General features: G+C 36.1%; 3 protein-coding genes across 6 annotated transcripts in view; 2 read left to right on the top strand and 1 right to left on the bottom strand.

Moving 5' to 3' along the window:
• LOC127810934 (pleiotropic drug resistance protein 1-like) overlaps nucleotides 1-1,209 on the top strand; it is a 31,530-nt gene extending 30,321 nt beyond the window's left edge. For all 3 annotated transcript variants that reach the window (XM_052350586.1, XM_052350578.1, XM_052350570.1), the window contains exons 22-24: nucleotides 94-265; nucleotides 445-699; nucleotides 782-1,209. In XM_052350586.1, coding sequence (XP_052206546.1) covers nucleotides 94-265; nucleotides 445-699; nucleotides 782-1,039 — 685 coding nt within the window. In that variant the 3' untranslated portion in view covers nucleotides 1,040-1,209. The remainder of the gene's footprint in view (nucleotides 1-93; nucleotides 266-444; nucleotides 700-781) is intronic.
• Nucleotides 1,210-1,462: 253 nt separating this feature from the next.
• LOC127810990 (probable protein phosphatase 2C 22) lies at nucleotides 1,463-10,525 on the bottom strand. 2 transcript variants are annotated; one of them, XM_052350648.1, is made up of 4 exons: nucleotides 10,002-10,522; nucleotides 7,218-7,424; nucleotides 3,521-3,732; nucleotides 1,463-2,198 (listed from the first exon to the last, which is right to left on the bottom strand). In XM_052350648.1, exons 1-4 carry the CDS (start codon nucleotides 10,149-10,151, stop codon nucleotides 1,634-1,636), a joined length of 1,134 nt encoding a protein of 377 aa, XP_052206608.1. In that variant the 5' UTR covers nucleotides 10,152-10,522; the 3' UTR covers nucleotides 1,463-1,633. The 2 variants fall into 2 exon arrangements, with proteins under 2 accessions (XP_052206608.1, XP_052206617.1); XM_052350657.1 differs by lacking the exon at nucleotides 7,218-7,424 and having other exon boundaries at nucleotides 10,002-10,525.
• A 12,596-nt stretch (nucleotides 10,526-23,121) lies between these two features.
• On the top strand, nucleotides 23,122-26,238 carry LOC127810981 (probable indole-3-pyruvate monooxygenase YUCCA4). The gene is made up of 4 exons (XM_052350638.1): nucleotides 23,122-24,015; nucleotides 24,672-24,920; nucleotides 25,038-25,160; nucleotides 25,784-26,238. The coding sequence occupies exons 1-4, from the start codon at nucleotides 23,383-23,385 to the stop codon at nucleotides 25,976-25,978; spliced, it is 1,200 nt and encodes a 399-aa protein (XP_052206598.1). The 5' UTR covers nucleotides 23,122-23,382; the 3' UTR covers nucleotides 25,979-26,238.
• Nucleotides 26,239-26,627: the final 389 nt, after the last annotated feature.

Below are 26,627 nucleotides of genomic sequence, written 5' to 3'. Positions count from 1 at the left end.
GTAACAAGAAAGCCATAATCATGGCTTCCAACTCTCGACATTCTATAGCAGATTGAGGGTTCTTAGACTGATTCAATTGCTATGGAATTGCAGGAAAAAGTCACAAGACATCTTTAATGCAATGGGTTCCATGTATGCTGCTGTCCTCTTTCTCGGAGTGCTAAATGCCAGTTCAGTCCAGCCGGTAGTCGCCATAGAGAGAACCGTCTTTTACAGGGAAAGAGCGGCCGGAATGTACTCAGCTTTGCCATATGCTTTTGGTCAGGTAGTTCAACCAAAGTCCTTTCCTACAAGAGAAACTGTAAAAACGTTAACAGGGTCTTTACTCCAGTGGAATTGGACCTGCTAAAAACTGAAAGTTCTGTCGAAAGGGTCCCCCCCCCCAACAGCTCTCTCAGTTATCCCGACATGTTTCAGCAACTTATCGCGAGTAATTGTTTGCAGGTTGCCATTGAGCTGCCATACGTATTGGTTCAGACGGTCATATATGGAGTCCTGGTTTACGCGTTGATAGGGTTTGAATGGACAGCCGCCAAGTTCTTCTGGTACCTCTTCTTCATGTACTTCACCTTGCTGTACTTCACATACTACGGGATGATGACAGTGGCTGTAACTCCAAACCAGAACATAGCTTCCATAATCTCCTCTGCGTTCTACGGAATATGGAACCTTTTCTCTGGATTCATCATTCCTAAGACAGTAAGTAGTTCTCTACTCATCTTCACAAGCCCAAACTAGAAACGGGTTCTAAAAACATGCTGGTTTTGTTGTGTGTGAACAGAGGATTCCAGTGTGGTGGAAGTGGTACTACTACATCTGTCCTTTCTCCTGGACTCTATATGGCTTGGTTACTTCACAGTTCGGAGACATCAAGGACAAGATCGACACCGGTGTGCCAGTCGAGAAATTCGTGTCAGACTACTTCGACTTCGATCACGACTTCTTGGGATACGTGGCCCTCATCATCGTCGGGATACCTGTCCTCTTCGGTTTCATCTTTGCCTTCTCAATCAGGGCATTTAACTTCCAGACAAGATGATGAGTGAACATTCTTGTAACGGTCAAAATGAGAGCGTCTATCTTATTCTGCTGCAAGTGTGTGTCTATTATGGATTTTCTTGTTCCTTTTCTCATCTGGTTATCTTCTTGTTGCAGTAAGAGGTGACAAGTTTGAGACCATTTAATATTAATTCATCTGTATGCATGTGATGAATTGATGTAAAAATGACAAAAAAGAGAATCCGATCAGTTACTGGAACGCACGTCTTCTCTTGTACTGAAATATCAACAGCAACAACTCCTTACAAGCCTTTGGATTTATTCGCAAATATAATAATAACACAATACCATGTAAATACGGCCTGACCAGACAAAGTGAAAATAAAGTTGCCAAGGAACAAGAAGAAACAGGTATTGAAAGTGTCAATAACTAAATCTGACCCCTAGAATTGGCTGGAACAGCTTAAAAATCAAGGTCAAGAAAACATAACATCAAAATGTGCTACAGCCGCATATGTTACAGTTTGACAATGGTTCTCTCCCATCATCTAAAGTACAAGATGGTACTTCGAAAAAAAAGAAAAAAGAAAAAAGAAAAAACTAACACAGAGAGAGAGGAGCTTTTATCACCATGTCAAATACCCAAGCCGTCCAAGTAGCTCTGTAACTCTCTCAACCCCTCGGCAGAAATGCTCCTGTGCACTCTTGAACGGGGAGCAACCAAATTGGGAGGAGGCTGAGACTGGAAGCAGACCACAACAGCTGACAAATTGTCGCCACTCTTCCTCTTCAAAGCCTCTTCAACTAGATCCTTGCTACACATAACGGGATCATTGTGCTCCTGAAGTCTTCGTCGTGCAAAATCCACTGCATTTTGGCTCATAAACACGTCCCAGATTCCGTCACAGCCAATGACGAGGAATTCATCTTCCTCTGTAAGTCTCGTGCTCATAAGTTCAGGCTCGGCGCTAAGTGGCCCACCAGCACTACCCTTTAATCCTTCCATGTGCCAGTCTCCTAAAGCACGAGCAACATTTAGTTGTCCATTGAGGTAACCATCATAGACATACCCTCCAGAAGCTTCAATTCTCCTCCTCTCTTCTGAGCTACATGGTTTGTGATCCCTGGACATCTCAATTGCTTTACCCCGGCGACAGAGCACTGCTCGGCAATCTCCAGCATTTGCCACAATCAAAGAACTGCCACCAGATACAGATATCAAAATGGAGGGGGAAAGAGAAGACAACTGAAAAGATTTTACTGCTTATCAAACCAACCCATCCATTGTATATACATAAAAAATTACTTAAAAAAAAGGAACTGTCCCCAATCCAGCTCTCAGAAGAGAGACTTCTGGAGTTGATAAATAACACATTGCCAAATATCGAACAGGACCTTCATGTTACTTTCAATGCCCGTAAGCATTATTGGTAAAATAAACAGCAAGATTAGAATATTTAACATAAGCACTGACATAGACCAGCCATTTTTTAAGGCTCATTGCTTCATTCTAAATTTGGGTTCTACAATCTCGTAATTTTCTTAATCCTCTGTCCTTTGATGAGGCCTAGCAGAGTGATTGCCTACATTTTGTATTCTCTAGCACTTCAGCCATGTCATGGACTCCCATCATGTAGACTCCACCAATTATCATCTTATCCCTTCCTAACATGATGCCCAGACAGGCACACAAATGTGTAATAGCTACGAACCAAGAAAATGATAAAATGCAGTTCGATGTGTAGAACCATCATAGACTTGAATCAGATCCACACATTTGGATGATAGGATAACTACTTCCAATGATTATTTCCTTTTTGGGGACATTAAGAAAATAAAATAGAAAGGAATTTTTTCAAAGAGTAATGTCGGAAAAAGTTGATTTGAAAAATCATATGATAATATGGAAACCAGCAAAGCTCTCTTGCACAAATTACAGTCTCCATAGGAGAATATTGCTCCTTAAATTACAAGCTCCGCATTCCTGGTGATATTACTAAATACATTTAATCCTTCAAGGCAACTCCATATAACAAAGATATAAGCTGGAAAACAAATAACTATTGAGTCAGCCAAGGCCCTTCTAAGCAGGTTTGAATTAAATTGGTGTGTGCCTGCATGAACCCTCATTTCTACACATTAGGGCATGCAGAAGAGAGCAAGAGACATCATACAAAAGAGAAAACACGTGTGTGTGCACACATACTTGGAGGAAGATAGTGCTCAAGACTGGATGAGTAACCAATCTCAACTTGGACGTTGGCTATATGAATCTTACTTCACCATTCTGTTCTATAATTATCATAACCTCAGTTAAAAGGAAAATAAACCTAGTTACCAGAAAAAATTCATCCATATACGCAATCATCAAACAAGAAATGTAAAACATGCGTTCTACCAAACAACTGAAACAGATAGTATTTTGCTATCTTTTTCCAGAAGACTGCATGAACATGGGTTATGATTGAGAGATAGAAAAGCTCTAGCAAATATTTGCCAGATGATGATAGAAAACCCTTACCTCCCAACAACAAGAGCTGCCAATGCTGTGGTACCAGAAGCAAGGGCAGCATCCAGTGAACAAGCTTCTGCAAAAGCAGTGTCTGTTTGTAGAAATGCTGAGGTGAGAGCCCTCTCAATTTCCATTGGAAAGTCTCCATCCTCAACTATGAACCTTGGCAAATGGTTGCATGCAAAGTCAGCTGCATGCTTTCCTCCATGTCCATCAAAAACCTGAGATAACCAAGAATGGTAGATCAATGTTTGTCTTGTCAAATTGTTTCCAAGAAATTACCCAGTAAAGCTAACTTCCCACAAAGACGTTAACAATCCCAAAAGATGAGAAGTCAATTCCTAAAGGTTGACACATCAACAAGTACAAACCAGCAAATAGCATAACTTCCAATCATTGTGACATTCATGACACCTGGTTACAGCATTTTTCCTCGAGATATAAACAGATTGAATTACTATCCATTGCATTAAGATAATTTTTTCACTATTAGTCAAAAGAAATGGTGAGGTTCTATCCCAAAATCAGGCTTACCCATCCGAGGAACCTTTTGTAGACCGAAGGAAGAGTTTTAAGACCACAACCAACTATTTGCTAATTTTTAGTAGCTTGAGTAGAGGACTATATCAGATGACTAAGAGGCAGTTACAAGACTAAAACAAACTATCCATAGAGTTTTAGCATCCTGAGTAGAGGACAATATCTGTTGAAACAGAGGTTCTTAATAGAGAGAGAGAGAGAGAGAGAGAGAGATGAATCAGCAGCATGATGGAGTAGGAGGTCCAACATTTTACATCTCAAAAAAAGAAAATGCATCTAATTTGGAGAGTTTCTAGAGTTGGTCAATGCCTGCACAAAAAATACAATAAGAACAAAAACATATCGTGTCTCCATTCTATTAGGTAGGTTTGGTTACATTGACTCTGGCTTGCCAATTATCTCTATATATGGTCATCTATAAGGCCATTAAAATGCATATCATGCCTAATAGTTTTCCACCATTTTTTTTAAATCTTCCTTTAGCTTTTCTACTAAAGACTTCTTCTATTCCCACTCCCATCCACTATCATCACAGGAACACGTATTGGACTTCTTCTCACATGTCAAATCATCTTAATTGCACCTTAGACATCCTATCTTCAATAGGAGTCATTTTTACCTTATATCAGATAACCTCATTTCTCCATCATCTCTTGTATAATTGCATGTCCACTAGAATATCCTCATCTCCATAATGCTTAAACTTTGTGCATGTTAGTGCTTTCCATGCTATGCAACAAACCTAGTCTACAGTCATCTGATAAAAATTGTTAAAATTTTCCTATTAACTTTAATGGGATTTTACTATCACATAACACGTCATACACACTTCTCTATTTTAATTATCATGCTTTAAGTGAGTAGAGTCCTCAATAATCTCCATGTCTTGGACAATTGATTCAAGATATCTTAACTAATCTTTTCTCCAAATGACTCTCACAATAACATCATGCACACTTCTATTTCATTAAACTCCACAACAGATGTCAAGAGAAAAACAGAAACATATAACTAAAGCCAAAGCTTTTGCTTGTACCAGCTCCCTCAAAAATGATACATTCACATCCTGAATGAGCTCAAATTTAACCATCAGAGATGCTAAAGTGGCCAAGCACCTCCATAAAGAGAATTAAAATTATAGAAGGCATAATGAAACTAGGTACTACCATGCTTTGTTCATACCCTTCATGTTTATATAGGTAGTAGTGTAGTACGCTCTTGAAACCAAACACAATTCTCACACATCCATTCTGATTAAACTTTGTCCATACGCAACAAAACTCAAAAGGCAATAGCAACCTCTCAAGCAAGCCTACATCAATGAAAAGGCAACCTTTAAGGCAATAAATTTGATGCAGAGCACATCAGGTCATTGCATTTCAGCACAGCAGGGAAAAGATGGTATCCTGTTTTGCAAGCATTATCATAGATGAATCACCAATATGCAACTCAATGATGCAAATTGCATACGTATGCATACTAAATTAGGTAATACATACAAATTGGTTAGTCTTAAAATAATCACCTGTCAAAGGACTACTCAGTAATAATTCTATCAAAATTTTCTGTTCGCTTGAACAAAGGCAACCAAGGATAACTTCTAAGAATTGAACCCACAGAAAAACACTGATTTTCACTCAAACAACAAATCAAAAGGCAGGTAATAAGCTCATGAGACAACAGCATCAAAAGTAAAATTAGGAAATGAGAACGTCCTAACTCAACACAAGGAGCAAGGGAATGATTCATTATCTAAACATAACCTCAACAATCCCACTAAACCCACCTTACGTTAACTGGTGTATAAATCATTCTGACACAAGGAATGGGAATGGGAACATGTTAATCCTACATGTTATAAAAGGTGGAATGAGTAGACTTGTTTATATTATTTCTACAATCCAAGATACTCATCAATTATTTTCTTCTTAGAAAGTAAATATCAAATAACATTCCACAATGGACTCTTCGTTAAAATTAACTATACAAGAACATATTTTTTGAAACATGATGGTCAGATTTTTTATCAACAGAAAACCTACTGATTGCAGATTTCCATTTACCATATGTTTTTTTCCCTCCTAAGATACAGTAAAGCAAACAAGTATGAAAAGATGTTGAGATTACAAGAATCCCTAGATTCCATGTTTTAGAGAAGAAAGAGAGGGAGGGAGGGAGAGAGAGAGAGAGAGAGAGGTATCTTATATTTCAATTCAAGCTTCCAGCAGCTATTAACATGTTCCAGCATCTTTTTATTCATCAGCCTTAGACAATAAAACCTTATCAATGAAAGCAACATTCCTCATTTCCTATTGCTATTTTCAGAAAGATAGTAGTGTGAAAGTTCAAATTAAATCTCTCAAACTTTCTGTATGGCTTATTGGCTTATAGTTTTGCTCATTTCATTCAACCCTCCAAAGTCGTGGTCCAAAACTATCTTCAACAACAGATGTTAAATTCGTACAAATTACAGATCTGCACATCTTGCATCTCCAAAACTACATAAAAAAAAATAAAAACTTGGCCCTGGCCCCATTTAATTTTTTTCTCGTAACTAGGTTCATAATGAACCCAATTAGAATTGGAATCACCTATTTATGCACAACTTCAAGACCATTTAGAGCTAATGAAAAAGCCAAACTAATGAGGAATAATAAATATTGAATTTTTATGTTTGATATTAGAATTTAGGATTTATTTGAATTTAGTTATTTACTTTGTGCAGATAATTGTAGTTAGGTTAATTATATTTAGTATGATAGGATTTCGACCTATAAATAGATGTATGATTTGTATTCAGAAATAAGCCCTTTGATGAATTTCTCTCCCTGATTCCTCTCTCTTCTCTTCTCTCTCTCCCCGTTCTTGCTTCTTCTCTTCTTCTTCCCCTGACTTGTTCTCTTTCTCTGTCTTCAATATTCTACAAATTTTCTACTGTTCCACATAAAAAATAATTAAAAAGGAAAAAAAACACATTGATGAACAATTAACAAAACCCATGAAAAAGCACCATCTACCCAGTTCTCCTTTACAAGAGTCATAAATGCTTTTAGCTTCACACACCCCAAAAGAGTGACCTTGATAATTAAGGCACTGATGCGCTATCCTTCTTACTTTTCAGACACAAAAAAAGGTGAAGCCACAAGTACTAGAATAGAGGAAGTACCCCATAGAAGGCATTCGGCCCTTCCTTGAAATTCTTCACCTCATAATCATGCACAAAATTGTCCACACAAACATATACGTCCTCCATGCTTGAGCGAAATCCAATATCTGCCCATGCTCCAGACCGAAGAGTAGGAATAAACTCATTGTCATGATCCTCCACATGCAATCTTGGTTCAACAGAAATACTCAATGTCTCCGTCTTACCCTGTTAAAGATCCAGTAAAAAACAAAATGTTCCCACCAAAAAAAAAGAAAACGATTTTGCATAGACAACATCACATGCATCAAATATATATTATTCACTGTTAACAGAGCCATATTTGATGTAGGTATACCATGATGATCCTCTAAGAATTTAGCTTGACACAAATGAAAAACAAGAAGTCTGTTACTACTGAACTTTATAACCTTCCAAAAGTTGTAATCTGGAAAAAGTCAGGAATCTGGAAATAGTGTTGAGCAAGACATCATCAATACAGGGGAATTTGAGTATCAACTGCTTCTGTAAAGTTGCTTTATTTTTTGGATAAGCAACCAAGGAGATTCAAGAAGAGGCAACAAATATTGATGCATTCATGTTTATGCACACGCAAGATACTTAGTAATCATGCTCTCATTGGTTATAGTTTAAAAATAATAATAATGTGCAATTTGATTGCATCAAAATGGTAGGAGCCTTTTAGGCTATTTCTTAAATGTTTCTGGAAGCAAGGGAAGCGTGGAAACAATTGGCAACTTTATGTTGGACAAGGATCAGTTATAGTATTTCTGATAGCTTAGTGAAAATCCACCAACCCTAGCAAAGTAGTAAGCCTCATGCACCAGAGATGCTGTTTTTTAGCAAAAATATTCCATCCTCAAAATACTGTGGTTGCCTCTCCCTAAATAGTAACTTCAAGGGACATTCTAGTTGATGCTTCCTAATTGGAGATTTTCACTTCCATCTTTTAACAGTTCAACCCTGTTCAGTTTTCATCATATTTTCAAGTGGTGAATAAATTGGATTGAAGCCTTTCGACTATTCTTAGTTATTAGTTTATTTCCAATGTGTGAATATTTGTGGCTTCTACGTGATTAGTTAATGAAGGGTCGTTTAACTTCAACACAACAACTTAGTGCTTCAGATTAGTTACCATAATTCTCATAGCAACTCACCCATAGAACAACCCTCAATAGCACTCACTCATTCATGGTACATTTAGGTCATGGTTGAGAGAGAAATTTTACGAGACACAAAATTCTTGGATATCTTCAGTTCAGAACCCAAAAAAAAAAAAAACTATATTTATAGGCAGGCCCCAAGCTATGTTATGCCAACAAAACAATGCCCTTGAATAAACTGGTTTCTATAAAGAACTTCTTGCCTCTCTCAAGGATGGTCATGGAACCCCAAGATACATATGCAAGCTCTAACACATTTCAAAAAATTGTGTAGATATACACTTTAGTAGATACATATGCACTTACACTGTATGAAATTATGAATATATAAATGTCTACACCATTATGCTAGCCAGTAGGTTATAACTAGTGGTATAACACTCTACCTGAACACCACATTGTCCTAAACATCTGAATATGTAGAATAGAATGCATGCCGTCATGCCATGTGACAAAGATTAGCATAAGAACATAGAAAGTAGGCATGCACTGGTCAAAGAAAGATGTGTTCAATAATATACATTATTAAAAAAATATGATAGACTTGATGTCCTCAAATTCATTTGTCCTACAATCCACCTCAATAAGACACCCTGTCAAATTGTAACGTCCCTAAAATAACTCAACAACCAATTGAATCAAGAATTGTATTAAGTAAACATGTAGATCAATATGCTTCCAAACTACAACTACCTTTTGAACCCGATTTCACAGGAACCATGTACCCGTGACAGTTTTAACACAATCGGGTCAGTACAATAAATAAAGACAACCCTAGATGCATGTGCAATGACCACAAAGGGATACCACCCCTAGTTTAGCAATATCCAAAAAGCGAAACACAATGTGCACCAAATGAAGCAGGTTGGTTGACCATTATGATTTTTTTTTTTTTTCAGGAAAAAAAAAAAAAAGAAAAGCACATGATGGGAAAACAATAACGATATAAAAGAACATATGCATGAGCGGAGTATTCCCCAGTGCACAACGTCCCCCCACTTCGCAATGGTCGGGGAGGATCATATAAGAATGAAATCTTCCTCTTGCTTTTTATTATTGTAAAGAGATTTTTTCTACTAATCAATCCTGTGACAGTATGTTGATAAAGGAGCAACCTTATTATTGTCATTTAAACAATAAAGGGACAAAGAGTTCACAAATGAAAAAAAATAAATAAATAAATAAAGAGAACAAAAAGGCAGCAAATGTACGGTAATGACAAGAACAATTAATTAAAACTGCAGGGAGTTCAAAAGAATAGCAAATCGTACGCGAATAAAATAGAAGTGAAGCCGTACACGAATATGACATTTGGCCTATTTGACATAAAGCTCTTGTCGGCCCTTTTTGTGTGGTTTGGAGTTTGGACGATTGTAAAAATTGATTTTGTACGAAGAAAGTATTTTTGGGAGAAATTATATGGGGTTTTTTCCGTGTGAGAACAGAGCAAAAGAAAAACATTAAACTGTTTTCAAATTAATCAAAATTATCCTAGCAAACAGCCCACCAAAGTGACTGTTACACACCAAGAACAAACAGACGCTATCAACAGCATGGAAATTACAGTTGAAACAGTTCAAAGAACCCATTCATCATGCACAAGCTGACAGTGAAGACTCACCAGAGACGGATGCCGAACCAGGGAATTCTTGCAAGGCGACGCCGCGACACGTGAGGCGCCGAAATACTGTCGGTAAGTGGCGGCGAGCGGGTTCGGAGGGCGCCCCTCGCTGGAGCTCCCATTTTCCGCCAGTCCTTTACTTCCTTCCATTCTCACACTCAACCATCCCTAATCGATTCCAAACCCTCACTCCTCCCAACTCTCACTCTCAGAGAGAAACCACACACCAAAAACAAGGAGAATTAGGGCTGACTTGGAATTTTCTAGGGTTCGGGATTGGGAGCGAAAGTGTCTAGGGTTTTCTTTGTGTTGGGGGGGGGGGGGGGGGGAGAGAGTAGATGAAACAGTGTTGAAAGAGAGAGAGAGAGAGAGAGAGAGAGAGAGAGATGTTGGTGGCGATTTCGATGCGGAGAGATCTCTGTTTGTTTATGGAGAAACCAGATTTCCATAACCGGTGTTTTCGCCGCTGCGATTTGGATAGAAACGACGTCGTGCTGGAGGCCGATGGATAAACGACGGAGCTATTCCCGAGTGCGATTTTGTTCACCCCTTTAACGGGTGAGTATCACCCTCACACTTTATGTGAAGGTGAAAAAGTAACAGAACGGTATAAAAATATTAATTACCGTTCCGTTATTTTTTTCACCCTCACAAAAAAGTGTGAGGGTGATGCTCACCCCCCTTAAAGAGGTGAACAAAATTGCACTCGTTATTCCCAGTTTAATATTAATTTTTTTAACTTTATTAAATATACACACTCACACCTGTCAATGCTGTCATAGTATCTACGTCAAGCAACGTCCCCGGAACTTGACCGACCCCCCCCCCCTCCCCTCCAGTCCATCATTTTATATTTGAAACTAGCCTGCCTCCCTCTGCCTGCACGTGACTTATTCATAATTTATAAATTACCAATTAAATGTTCAAAATTAAAAATTAACTAAAAATTAAATCTTATTACAATAATAATAATAATACTTGCAAGTAGATTTTATATTAATTATTGGCAATGGAGGCAAAGACATAGTCGGATATATAGAGATAGCATTAATGAAGAAAATGCCCAGCTATTTGAAGCAAACAAGTTTATACTTAACAACATAGAGAGAGAGATGGGATATTTTAAGAAAATGCCCCCCCACCTCATTTGAACAACATTTAAAGCATTAATTAATTAATTAATTAATTAAAAAAAAGGAAAGTTAAGACTTAGAGTGCCAAATAAGCAAATAAGCTCTAATTTGATTAATTTAATTTAATTACGAATATTATTTTATAAATCCATTGAAATACTCCCCCCAGTGTCCCCCTATTTAAGAGACTGCTCCGATTCTAACAAGTAATAATTGCTGCCTAAGTAACTATAGGGGCAGTGAAGGAAAATTGGAGATATAATGGGCGTTTCCAAAGGCTAAGCCCAGAGTAGAAAGGATGGCAGGCCTGCAATGGAGACAAGTCCAGGCCCATGCCAAGACCAAGAGCGAGCCCTTTCCATTTCCAATAAGAATTAAAATTAAAAATATAATAATATTCAACAAATTAACTCCTAAATAAGCACCCAAAATGAAATGAAATACCCATTTGACCTTATACTCAGTCCACCCTTATTATTTTTTAGCCTACAAACTATATATATATATATATGCTTCTAAATTAAGTAGCCCTTTTTATGTATTATTATTGTATTTTAAATATAAAATTAGAAAAATAAATGGAAAATATTGATATAGAGAGAGAGAGAGAGAGAGAGAATCTATGTAGATTGATAATCTAATCAGGAGGGAGTTGAATATAGAGGATAAGCGTGCGATATCTTCTTGCAAAGGCTGCATCATATCCTGCATGCATGGAGCCACAACCACTTTCTAGCTGCCTACATTACATAGCTAGCCACTACTTACGGTTCTCTCATTGCCAACCATACTATATATATATATATATATATTAATTGTAAAAAATAAGCCCCGTTCTCTTTATCGTTTTCGTGTCATTTTTTATTTTCAATTTTTTAAAACACTCAAAACGTGTTCTCTTTATTATTTTCAAAAACATATTTTCAAAAATAAGTAAAAATTTTATAAAAAAAAATCCAAAACAAAAAAAAACTCGTTTTGGTTGTTTTCAACCAAAACACGGGTAAAAAATGAAAACACGAAAAACAGCATTTCTTCTCACGCAGTGGCAAACGCTCCCCCCCCAAGCCCCAACCTCCATTCTCGAATCTCTTCTCTCTCCTCTCTTCTGTCTCTCTCTCAAACCTCTGTCAAACACTGTGTCCGCCATCTCCGTTGCAGCCAGAGCCGTCGTCGACCTCGCGCACCATCTCCATCGCTGTCAGAGCCGCCGTCAACCTCGCCTACCACCATCGAAAGCCTCCATCGACCCATCCCTCTCCCCCCAAATCTGGCATACCCTATCCATTCTCTCTCTCTCTCTCCTCTTTTCTCTCCAAAACACCCAAAAATCACAAACCCAAAAACAGAGCACCGTTTCTGCCACCGTCGTCGACCCTATTAGCCACTGCCACCACAACCATCGCCGTCAACCGCGCCCGCCACCAGCCGTGAGAGTCGCCGTCTACCGCCCACCGTCGCTCCCCTTGCATCTCGCGTCCACCATCATCGCCTCCCCTCCATGCGAGACCCCATCCATTATGTGTTCTTTGTTTTGAATTCTTTTTTTATTTGATTTGATTTTTATTTTTTTTTTTGTTTTATTTGAGTAGGAATGTGTAATATGATATGTAATATAATTTTTTATTAATTTTTTTAATAATTTATAATTTATTAATAATTATTTATAATTTATTTTAAATTAAATTTATTAAATAAAATATTACAAAATGATGTTTTTCAAAATTTCAAAGCAAACGTGTTTTCTAATTTTTTGTTTTAAGAAATAATTTTTCAAAATAACAAAAAGAATACGTTTTCAAAAATCTCAAAATGAATACTCAAAACACAAAATTGAAAATAAATTCAAAACTTAAAATTAAAAAGTAAAACATAAAAGAAAACACAACCTAATTGACTGAGTTAAAGTATTTGTGTAATTATATAAAGCATCAAATATATATTGTTGATGATGAGGAATAGAGCAATCATATAAAGTCTGGAGATCCCTTGAATCCAAGACGAGTGGGGCTTTGTCGTTTCACGCGGCCATCATCAACGCATGGAAAATAAATATATTTATATACAGGTTTTTAGATCTTCGTCAACGTTAATATTTTTGTCGTCTTATGTACGTGTGTATGTGTCTGTCTATATAGATAGATTGAAGATGAAGATGATGATGATGATGATGTGAAGCAATCCTAGCGAGATAGATGCAATTCCTGCACCTCTGGGTGGCGAGATCTATATCTATATATATATATATTGGTGAATTCCGATGCAGTTGCAACTTGAGGTACGGTTGATCGATCTATCCATCTGAAAAGGGAGATCCATTCCATCCATCCCCAAGTCACTTAGTGCTTCTTTTTGCTGTCTCCAGTCCTATATATATAATATTCAACAATATAATAATATTGATTCTCTGTATAATAATAATGTAATATAAAGATGGAATTCAAACCCTAAACCCTAGTCTATTCAACCCAAACTTACATATGATTTTACATAATCCCACAGCAATGATAAAAGATAAAAGTTTAATTAAAATAAGTTTATAATGCTTTTTTGGATTAATATATAAAATAATTAAGATAAGTTTAAGAAATATTTTATGATAATTATATTTATATATATATATATTTGTTAAAATACATATGATAAAGCAGTGAAATCATAATTTTTTATCAAAATATCCTTATTCCTAAAAAAATTTACACAAATGAAATCAATACTTAATACTAATATTTACATAAAAAAATCAAGAAATAATACTTAATACTAATATTTAATATTTATTTAAATTAAACAAAATTAACATATAATACTCATTTGTTATAATAGATGAGTTACAATAGCAGCTTAGCACGGTAGAAACAAAGTAAGTGCCAACAGAGATGATAACGACAGGCAAAGTAGGTCGCGACAAAGGTGACAACTAAAGGTGAAGTAGGTTACGACAGATGCAATAGCGGGCACAAACAATACACAGATCAAGAAAAAGAACAAAAGAAAAAAGACGAAAGCAAAAGGAGATGAACAGAAAGATAAACAATAAATAACATGAAAGAACAAGAGAGGAGATAAAAAAAAAAGAAAAACACATGAACAAGTGAAATAAAAAGAGACAAGCGATGATTTTATAAGAAAAGGCATTTGCGTCATTTTTTTTATTTGTAAAATTTTAAATAAAATTTTAATTTTAAATAAAAAATTACGTTACTCATTTTCAATAGATTATCAAATAAAATTAATAAATATAATAAAAATTATTTTTATTTAAAATATTTTTTATATCTCACTTTCTTCAACTCATATATTGATTAGTATTTGAAAATTTTGCCTAGACGGCCACTGGCCATGGCGATTTAGGGCTGCTCGGCACCCCTAGGCGTTGGGCCCGACTAATCGGGCCACGGCGACACCTAACCGCCTGGGTCATGCACGGCCTAGGCTGCCTAGGTTGTGCGCGACCTTGGCCAACCTTATTTCCCCCTTCCCCTTCCCTTTCTCTATTTTCCCTTTCTTTTCTCTCTCTGGTCATTCATCGCTGGTCCTATTTCTCTCTCACTTGCCTTCGATCTCCTCTTGGTCGTTCGCCACGGCCATCGATCTCTTCTCTTGGTCCTGCTCTCTCATCGCCATCGACCTCACATGTTGGTTGTTCTCTCTCGTCGTCGCCAATCTCATCTGTTGGTTGTCATCTCTAGTCATCGATCTCGTCTTCCTCTTGTATGTATCCATCTTCCTCCGCCTCCGGTTATTTAGTAAAAAACATTGCTTGCTACACCAACAACTTGTTGCTTGCTGCTTGTTGCAGCAGCAAGTGCTTGCTTGCTTACTGCTTACTGCTACTGTAGCTGTTGATCTATAATACCAGTTCATTAGATGAATAAAAATAAAAAGAATGATGAATATTTGATGAGATCAACTGTTAATATCTCTGAAATTGTGGAAGGGGATGACAAAGATGAATTGCAAGAGTTAGGTAGCAGAAAAACATCCCCTACTCTTGGCCCTATGGATAAGTTTGCTAGCTCCATCAGCCCTGAAACTTGTTTGAGTGCGGGAATGACCCAAAGGCAGCAAACTATTAGTGAAACACTATTTAAAGAAAGAACACAGTCTGTTCGTGAATATTATGCTAGATGATGTACGAAACTGGTATACCTTTCAATACTATTGACCATGATAGCTTTAAATTGTTTGTTAAGGAGGTTGGTCAATTTGGGTCGGGCTTCAAACCTTCCAGTCAATACCAGTTGAAGGAACCATTATTAAAGGGAGAAGTTTACAGAACAAAAGAGTTATTGAAGAAGCATGAAGAAGAGTGGGCCCGAAATGGGTGCTCCATTATGATAGATACTTGGACAGATAGAAAAAAACAAAGGAGCATCATGAACCTATATGTTAATTCTAATGCAGGTACTGCTTTCATTTCTTCCAAAAAGTCTTCAAAGGAAGCACATACAAGTGAACTCATCTTTCAGTATGTGGACAAGTGCATTGAGCAAGTTGGGCCACAAAATGTCATCTAAATAGTAACCGACAATGCTGCCAACAATATAGGAGCAACAAAATTGTTGAGGGTGAAGAGGCCCAATATCTTTTGGACCTCATGTGCTACTCACACCATCAGTTTGATGCTTGAAAGTATTGGAAAACTGCCGAGGTATAAGAAAGTCATTGATCAGGCTAAGAGTTTCACAATCTTCATTTATGCACACCATAAGACATTGTCCTTAACGATGTCATTTACGAAGAAAATGGATATAATGAGACCAGGAGTCACTAGATTCACTTCTGCTTTCTTGACTTTGCAGAGTTTCATGGAGAAAAATGCCCAACCGAGGGCAATGTTTACTAACTCTGAATGTGAGGAGTGTAAATGGTCGAAAATTGTTAAAGGGAAAGCAACCTATGCTACTGTGATATGCATTACTTTTTGGAATGATGTGATTGTATGCCTTAAGGTTTTTACACCTTTGGTGGAGGTGCTTCGAATTATTAATGCAGATAGAAAGCATTCTATGGGCTTTTTATGTGGAGATATTAAGCAGGCAAAAGAAGATATTAATGAGGCCTTAAATAATCTTGAAAATAACTATAAACCTATTATGGAGATTATTGAAGCAAGGGTGAAAGATACGCTAGATAGTCCACTACATTTTGCAGCTTACCTTTTGAATCCTTACTACTTTTTCGAGAATATGGATATACAACTTGATAATAAAGTGATGGATGAGCTTTTTAATTGTGTAGAGATATTTTATGATGGTGAATTGCAAGGTCATGTTATAAATGTTGAGTTACCAAAGTATACTCGTAAAGAGGGAGATTTTGGAAAATCGTGGGCAACTCAAGGGTGTGCGAAAAATGATGACAATTATAATCTAGGTATAAAATTTATTTAATTATTTCTATTGTATATTAGTGTATAAATTAAATTTGTTTACTTTATACTTGTTTGATCTATGTAGTTACATGGTGGATGACTTATGGAAATCAAACTCCAAACTTGCAACGAATAGCGATAAAGACTCTCTCGTTAACCACTAGTTCATCTGGTTGTAAAATAAATTTGAGCACTTTTGAAGGAGTTAGTATATATATGAATTATATTTATTTAATATCATTTAGTTATCCTTATCCACTTATCATTTATATTGATATTGTTTTTATTTTATTTATGTAGATACATACAAAGAAAAGAAATAGACTAGGCGTGAATTGATTGAACAATCTAGTCTATGTTTAATTTAATGCGAAATTGATAAACAAGCACAAAAGGGAGAAGGAAATAAATGTTGATGTACTACTTGCTTAGTGATACTAGTAATGCACAAGGATGAATCGTTGATAGAAAAGATGATGAAGAAGTTGAGCCCGGTACGGGGCTCACTTGGGAAGTGGTTGGTGAAGTATCAGAAGCAGACGAGATGCTTCAAACTCGAAGAAGTTCTAGGATGAGAGAGATTTGTGAAGATGATTTTCAATTAGAAGAAGAAGATGAGCAAAAAATCAATGAATTTGATTTTGAGTCCTATAAAAATTGTGTATTGGAAGAATATGGAAAGGAAGAAGACCAATTAGATAGTCAGACTTAGATTATTCAGATATGATTTATGTTGTATTATTGTTGCATCTTCTTGAACTTATAACTAATATAATAGTTTATTTTATGAGTCTTAATTTCATTATTTCACTTGTATTTTTAATTTTGATTTATTTAAAAATAATATTAAATTACATCAAAAGGTCTTTAGAAAAAAAAATAACATTTTTCCTAGTCGCCGCCTAGGCGCTAGGCCTCAGTCTGGCGCCCGACTAACGCCTAACGCATTTTTGAACACTAATATTAATTAACAAATACTACCTTAATGGATTAAACATTTGGAATGTATGACTATTTTTGTCTTTACAATATAAATATATCAAACCATTCTATCTCTATCCAAATTTATCTTTTTAATTTTTAAATTTGATGTATTGTTTAGATAAAAGGATAAATTGGTGTTTAATTTGGTAATTAATTCACGATAATACTTTATAGGATTAATATAACCCTGGGCTATACCTTTTTACCCAAACATGATACATTATTATTTAATTATTATATCACGATATTATTTAATTCAGATGCCAAACATGCCATTAGAACTCTCTTGTGAGGGCAGTGGTTTGTAAAACATATAATTAATAAAAGATGAAGAGGAAGACAAAATAAATTAAACACATACTTAGAGTTGATATTAATTATATAATATTATAAAAAATAAATTTATAGATACAAATGAATAAATAATTAAAGTTGATATTACAAATGAAGATTAAAATTTAATATATTATTATTGTTTATGAAAATATAGAAAAATATTATTTCATGATTAAGAAAAGAAAATAGTATATAAACCAAACAATTAGATGTTAATTATATATATATATATTATAAGTTGCTGTGATGTCATGACTTACGAATGTGTAGACGAAAGTCCATGTAGAAAATCAAGCAATCAAGGGCCAATCAAAGGATGTCATCTGGGCAAAGGTCAATGGTACTGGCCAGATGCAGGCGCAGCCGTTGATGGCTTCGTAGTCCGTGTGATTGGACCCCATTTCCTCAATCTGACGGCCCAATATCCATCGTCAGTTTACACTTGCAGAGCCGGACGTATACATTCCATATATAGAAACTTAAAATGACGAAAGTAACCTGGCACCGTCCAATCAGGCTACGGGAAGGGCGCTTGGGTCACTTCGCCCTGCCCCCCCGTACCACTTGCTTTCACCGTCGAAAGTTCCCGGGGCGTTTTGGTCATTTCATTCTCTTTCGTGCGGGGCAGCATTTGGTTCGCTGGTTCTTATATTTTTCCCCGGCGTTTTTAATAATTGAAAACTTTGAAATTCTTTAATGTACTCTCATTTTTCGGAACAATTGCAATATCAACCTTTCGGTCTCTCTTAATTATAAAAAGTAATTTTTTTACAAGTAAATAAAATAACTACTTCACCCGTCATTCTCTCTCCTTTTTTTTTTTCATTTTTCTCTCATTTCTTAAATATTTTTTAAAAAATATTTCATAATTTATGACCCAAACAGAGCTAAGATAAATTTAAATTCGTTGAAAGGTAATAAGTATAGCACAAGTGAAAGGAAGTTGACCATGGACAATGATGTGGCTACAAAGGGAACTTCCATGAGAGAAAAAGGGACGTGAGGAGAGGAAATAAGAGGAAAAATAAAATAAATGAGAATTATTTTTGGTGGATTTGCTCCACGTAGATAATAAAATGAGATTTTATCATAACAATGATATATTTCATTATTTAGTAGCAGAAAGAAACATCAATATTAACAATAGAGACTAGGGTTGGCAATGGTTCGGTTTGGTTTCGATTTTTGCCAAAACCATAATCAAACCAAACTTAAATTACTAAAATCAAAACCAAACCATTACCCATTTGGTTTTAAAAATTTAAGACTATAACCAAACCATTCGATTTCGGTTCAGTTTCGATTTAACCATCATTTTTTTAGTTTAATCCATATCAATAAACACAGACAAATAACATTCATAAATTTTTTTGATAATTTCACAACAAACAAAGATAAATTCTAATAAAGTTACCTTATTCTTGCATAAAGTAACAAAACTTATTGGATATAAAATCACATTTCCAAACCTACAATTGTTAAGATCAATAAATTAATATGTGCATAATTAAATTATAATTTAAGCTAAAAAAAATTAGTTACGAAAGTTAATACCTTCATCAACAACATTAATATATTCTCTGTAAATTGATGCATATGCATCTGAAATGAATGAGCCAACTCCATCTAACAAAATTATAAATATAAAAAATAAATTAATATAAAGAGAGATGAGGCAGAGAGCGAGAGACAGCGAGGGTGAGAGAGATCGAGGGCGAGCGAGAGCGAGAGAGGCCTAGCCCTAACGAGAGCAAGAGAGATCTAGTGAGGGTGAGTGAGAGCAAGAGAGATGCAGAGAGCGAGGGCGACTGGCGAGCTCGCGCAGAGGAGCAAGAGAAAAGAGGCAGAAAGGGTGAGAGAGATAGAGGGCAAGCGAGAGCAGGGGCCGAGCCCTAGCGAGAGCAAGAGAGATCCAGCGAGAGCGAGCAAGAGCAAGGGTGAGGGCGCGCGGACGAGCGAGAGGCAGCGAGGGTGAGAGAGAGTAAGAGCAAGGTCGAGAGAAGAAGGAGAAGAGAATGGGAGAAGGGTTTGCAAGCAAGGCAATTGGGCTGGGGTGGGCGGAATTATATATAATATATTATATATATTCGGTTTGGTTTCAGTTTGGGTTTAGTGAAAACCATAACCAAACCATACCCATTGAAACAGTGTTCGGTTTTTCCCCGAACCAAACCATTACCCAGTTAAACAGTTTTTAACCACGTTGACTGGTTCGGTTTCGGTTCGGTTTCCACGATTTCGGTTGCAATTGCCATCCCTAATAGAGACTCATATCTTCCTACCAATCGCTAACTCATTATTTTAATCCTATTTTATGCATGGATCGGTACTTGTATTTCATGCGATTATGCGATAATCTCCAATTCTTGATATCTCACTTAGGTAGTATTTTTAATTAATATATAGACAAAAAAAATAAGATATGAAAATTATTCAAAACTTTTGTCTTTTCTAATATGTTTGTTAAACTTTTATCCTTTTAATATGTCTTTTCATTATTTAGTGGCGAGGCGAGGATGAGAGAAGACGGAGGCGAAGAACGGCGGCAGGTAAGGTTGCAGCGGCGAGAGAATAGGGGAGAGGGAGAAGGGGATGAACAAGAATCAATAAATCGCGATATATCATCTTTGTAAGCATTCTGTAAACATACTTCTATACAAATAGCATCTTCCTATATTTAACTATCTTCTTTCTAGATAAACATATATTGAACTTTACAGATAAGAAAAAATGATTCATATATATTTCAATACATTTCAAAAAATTTAATAAATAGTTGGATAAAAAACTTAAAATATTTCATAACCTTATCTTGATTAAGAAAATATTCAAATCTTATCTAAATATAATTTTATCTTATTCATTTTAATAAATGCTTCCCTAGAGTATATTAGTAAAACTTCTATAAACATCAAAATACTATATCTAACTTGTTATTAAATTACTATGACCCTCAGGGATATATGAAGAAGATAGAATTCTTCATTCCCATAAATATTATTATTCAAAAAAATATTATCTTAGACTTGAATATGGAATAATGTTTTTCTTGGTACCATCACAACTCTGTTTCTTTTATACAATTTCAAATCCAAGTAACAATTTTGAATTATCACTTAAATAACAATTAAATGATTATCTCATTTAAGTGATTATTAATTAACTACTGATGATTTTTACATGTAAACACATACATAAATTAAGAAAAAACGCCAAACTTGCCGCTCCACTCTCCGATTTTGGTATTTAGCCCTTAATTTCTTTTGGCTCAAATTAATTTTTAAATTTTTAAGAGCAATTTGCTTTGATTCTTGAAATATTAAGGGTTATTCTTTTCGTATTTTAACTTTTAATTTTGAGTTTTGAATTCATTTTTAATTTTGTGTTTTAAGTATTTATTTTGAGATTACTAAAAATATGTTCTTTTTGTCTGTAGCGTTTTTTATATTTTAAAAATTTTAAGGGTGTCTATGATGAAAATAGTTAAAATGACTTATGTTATTTTGACTTTTTTTATTTTTAAGAATATAAAAATAAAAATACTTTCACAATTTTAGAAAACTAAAAATGACCTAAAAACAGTAAAGAGAACAGAAATTTAGAGCCTGTTCTCTTTCTTGTTTTCCTTTTTCAATTTTTGAAAACACTTAAAACATATTCTCTTTGTTATTTCAAAAATGCGTTTTCAAAAACAATTAAAATTTTTGTTAAGAAAACCCAAAACAACATTTTGTTGTTTTGGCCGTTTTTTAGTGAAAATACACTGAAAACACAAAATAAGTGCAAAACGTGAAAAACAACCCCTCTCCCCACCACTCGCACAGACCCACTCCTCCCCTCTCTCTCTCTCTCCTATCTTCTCTCCATTCTCAACTCCTCTTCGGGCCATTGACAGCCACCGCCATCGTCATTGACCTTCAACTCCACCGCCACTGCGACTAGTACCACGACTAGCGCCTCCCACCGCAACCATCGTCATTGACCTGGCCCCCCACAACCACGGTGACAGTACCCCTCACCGTAACCTCGACCAACGCCCCCTATTGCCACCGCGACTAACACCCCCCGCTGCAACCACCGTCATCGACCAGCGCCCCCGATCGCCACCGCCATTGCCACTGCGACCAACGCCCCCACCACCACTGCGACCAGTACCCCCTATTGCCACCGTGACCAGCGCCCCTCATAGAAAATCCTAGAAGAAGAAGGTGATCCCACAAAAATCCTAGATGAAGAAGATGGGTTGCAGTTCCTGATTTGATTTTTTTTGTGTTATTTGATGTTTTTTATTTATTAAACTGAATATGTGATATATTTTGTTTGAATTAATTTTTTTAAATGATATTTCTAAGGTTGTTGATTTTTTTGTTTGAATTTTATTTTATAGTTTAAAGTATTTGAATCGAATTTATATTTTATTAATAAATATTTATTATTTATTTTAAATTAAATTTATTAAATAAAATATTAAATAACAAAAAAGAAACCGTTTTTAAAGTTTTAAAGCAAACGCGTTTTCTAGTTTTTGTTTTGAGAAATAATTTTTCAGAATGACAAAAAGAATGCATTTTTAAAATTTTCAAAACAGACAATCAAAACACAATATTCAAAATGAATTTAAAACTCAAAATACAAAACTGAAACACAAAGAGAACACAACCTTACTTTTTGGGTTCAAATTTATCTCAAATTAAATCATTCAAAAAGGTTTGGGATGAATTTTAATTATAAATAAAAGTTGGAAAACTATATTAACCAAAAACAAGAAAGCTGATAGAAGAGCTAAATTCAACTTTAATCCTAGCTAGCTAGAAATTAGGTGAAAAAATCAACAAATTATCTGTCATAATATATTATTAATAATCTGAAAAGATAGATGGAAAGGTGAGGTGGATTTGAGTCCAGGCGAGGAGGCAAGGCGACATGTTTCCATGTCGGCAACATCTACCCCATGGATCCATCCAAGCTTGCATGCATGGAATCTCCACACACTTAGACCCGTCATGCTCAACATTTGATTAATTAGAAAACTAATTAACAGTCCAACAAATATCTTATCAGATTAGACTTACAAAATCTGTAATTGAAAACAAAGTAATTATAATTGTTTGCTTTCATTAATTAAGATAATTAAACAAACAGAGCTAGCCTTGATATAAAAATAAATGATGTAACACTCATACAATAATTAAACAAATATCTTTTTTTTTTTTTTTTTTTTTGGTTTGGGGGATCTGGCAAGGGATATATACATGTGTATTTAAGTGCTTGGTGTTGCCAGTTTGTATCCACAACAGCCCCCAACTCTCTGAAAGAGCCTTGAGAGAAGTAGAAATCCAAATCCTTTCCTTAAGCTTCACGCCTCCATCAAAGCCATAAAAACACTCTGCCTGCCCACTCTCACTCCGTTTCTCTGCCTTCTATGCATTTAAACCCTCAGTTCTAATCCATTTTCCCACACTTTCTCGGGAAAACCCAGCCAACAAGCTCCCAGTTAATTTCTCTGCCGGCCACCTCCATTTCTTCCCTTCCATTTCCTCGCTTCTCCGAAATGGGTTTTTGTAAAGCGCAAGTGGCGGGTAATCATCCGAAATGGGTGGACGGACCCATCATCGTCGGAGCCGGACCGTCCGGCCTCGCCGTCTCGGCTTGCCTGAAAAACAATGGCGTTCCCTCTTTAGTCTTAGAAAGGAGCGACTGTTTGGCCTCTCTATGGCAAGAGAAAACCTACGACCGCCTCAAGCTCCACCTCCCCAGAAAATTCTGCGAGCTTCCATTGCTTGGTTTCCCCGAAAATTTCCCCAAGTACCCAACCAAGCACCAGTTCATATCCTACCTCGAGGCATATGCCCAACACTTCTCCATCCATCCCCTCTACAGACAAGCGGTGGAGAGGGCTGAGTTCGATCAAAGCGTTGGGCTTTGGAGAGTGAAAACCCAGGATTCCGAGTACGTTTCCCGGTGGCTGGTTGTCGCCTCCGGCGAGAACGCCGAGCCGGTTGTACCAGAGATTCCGGGGATTGAGAATTTTGAGGGGCCAGTGGTGCATACGAGCTTGTACAAGTCTGGTTTTGGGTTCAGAAACCAGAGGGTTTTGGTTGTGGGATGTGGAAACTCCGGCATGGAGGTCAGTTTGGACCTCTGTAGGCACAGTGCCAACCCCCATATGGTGGTCAGAAACACTGTGAGTTCATCTTTCATGTACTTTTTCCCTTTTAGCATTAATCATATCTTTTTCCATTCAATTCTTGTTTTGAGTGTGGTTATAAATCTAAGTTTTGAAAAGCTTAAAGTTTTTGGCAGGCAAAGCTCATAAAATTATCTTTTTTTCCTAATCAAAATGTGTAAGTGGACTCTAGTCGACGCATGCGTGCACATAGACGAATAATTTTAACTAACTGGTTTACTTATAAAATTTACGTGTAAACAAGTGAATACTGTACTATGTAAGCTTTCAAAAAAAATGAAAATATCTGTGTTAAGCATTAATAGCAATATCATAAGCTCTTAAATGGAGTTAATAACGAACATTATTTTTTCAAATCTTAAGATAAAAGAGGAAAGCTGTTTATGATCGTTTTCTTTTATAAGAAACTTCCACTATATAAAAAAAAGTCAGTTTTAAACACAAAAAAAGCCATCAAGATAGGGTTTTTTTTTTTTCTTTTTATTTCAAAAGACAACAAAGTTGAAACTTACATTTTTATGGGATTATCTCTTTGTGAGAGTATCACCTCTGTATATTTTAATCTGGTGAAATTTTCTATTCAAAAGTTTTCTTACATATAATATGCATGATTTACTCTATTTCTTGCATGAAAATGCTTCGTTATGGTACAGGTACATATCCTGCCAAGGGAGATGTTTGGCTTCTCAACCTTTGGCATAGCCATGGCCCTTCTCACATGGCTACCCCTAAGGCTGGTAGACAAGTTCCTAGTCACGGTGGCCAATTTCACTCTGGGAAAGACAGACAGCTTCGGCCTCCGGCGGCCAAAAACCGGCCCGATCGAGCTAAAAAACGCCACCGGAAAAGCCCCTGTCCTCGACGTCGGGGCACTGTCCCAAATCAAATCAGGCAAAATTAAGGTAAAATCCAAGCAGGGCTCACTTTTTGTTTTGTACTGCCACTAATTTCTTGTCATTTTTAGAATCATCTTGACCTAATTCGGTTAGGATTGCGGTTACGCATTTATACATGTACAGGTGATGGGAAGTGTGAGAGAGATAACAAGAAATGGGGCCAAGTTCGTGGATGGACAAGAAAAGGAGTTCGATTCTATAATTTTGGCAACTGGGTACCGGAGCAATGTGCCTTTTTGGCTCAAGGTTTGTGATTCCAGCAGCCATGGATTTTTAGTTTGTAGCTTTATCTTATTATCAATCTCATGTCCCTTTCTGTCTTCCCGATGCATGTAGGCTACAAAACGGCTCTTAATCCTCTCGCTACAAAAGAGAAAATCTGACGCTATTTGTTTGGACTATTCTCACAGTTTCTGGAGATATTTGCTCTGATAAAAAAACTTCAAATCTTTTTGTAGGCTGTGTGATGAGAAGTAACTTTCATGATGCATGCCATTTTCTGAGGATGTTTTTTGTTTTTTCCCCCCCGAGAAAATGACACCCAGTCGGTTTTCTTCTAGCTCCCTTCTGGCGAGACTCGAAGAATGTTTTGGCAGTGTAAAATTAATGGTTTATTTACAAAATTATTATATATAAAATGTTCCCAAAATAGCATGATAAGCGGCTTTCTTTTTCCTTCTCTTTTCTCTTCTTTTTGCTGAATATAAGGAGGAGCGACCAGCCTCTCACCGAGACCCATTAATTTGGGTAGTTTTTGTAATGAATTCAAGTGTTATTTACGAGACGTACAATATCACTCATTGTGAAGTCTTTTTTATTTCTGAAAAGTAATCGTATTTTTTGTGTTTTTGTGACGAAATGTAATGCAGGGAAGCAGCTTCTTTACAGAGAAAGGGATGCCAAAAACGCCATTCCCAAGCAGTTGGAAAGGAGAAGAGGGGCTGTATGCAGTTGGGTTTACAAGAAGAGGGCTTCTTGGCACTGCTTCAGACTCGCTCAACATTGCCAAAGACATTGCCAGCCAGTGGAGGAGTTTGGCATCCCAAATTACCCTTCAACGATGAAGTCATTAGCTAGGGAGAGAAGAAGGGATACACATTGGGAGGATTAGTAGACGGGTGTTTATGGTAATTTCACAGGGTTGGTGTATATGGGCTTTGTTTTTGTTTGTTATTTTAATTCTTTACTAAAAATCAAGCAGAAGCTGCAGAACCCCCCACCTTGATTTCCACCCCCCCAGTTGTAAATCAACCAATTTTGCATGGATTTCTCCTCAGCCCTTTGTATTATATAGAACTCTTGAATATGAATGCCATTTGGTGGTTTCGCAAAGTTTCTTCTTAGCCTTACCCAAGGTTGGGTGACCTCTACCACTTCACTTGTTGCCCCAAGGATTGGGGAATGTCACATAATAGATAAGTGCAAAAGATTCCTTTTTTTTTTTCTAATTTTTTTTTCAGAAGTTTTCTAAAATATTTAAACACTAAATGAGTAATTGTTGTTATCAAAATACGATAAAAAAATTATTTGACTAGGAAACGTCGTTGTCAAATTGTTTGAATCTATAAAAATTAAAATAGTTAAGGAGTGTGTGAGGATTCCCGCGTAAATTAATACTCAAATATTTAAATCAGACATTGAAAATAATAAAAGTCTAAAAATAACATTTACACCAGTATTTTCGATGTACTTTATTTTGAAATAAGTGTCTGT

Source organism: Diospyros lotus, chromosome 1, assembly GCF_014633365.1.
Source record: "Diospyros lotus cultivar Yz01 chromosome 1, ASM1463336v1, whole genome shotgun sequence".
Lineage (NCBI taxonomy): Eukaryota > Viridiplantae > Streptophyta > Magnoliopsida > Ericales > Ebenaceae > Diospyros > Diospyros lotus.
This window is presented reverse-complemented; position numbering and strand designations above follow the sequence as displayed.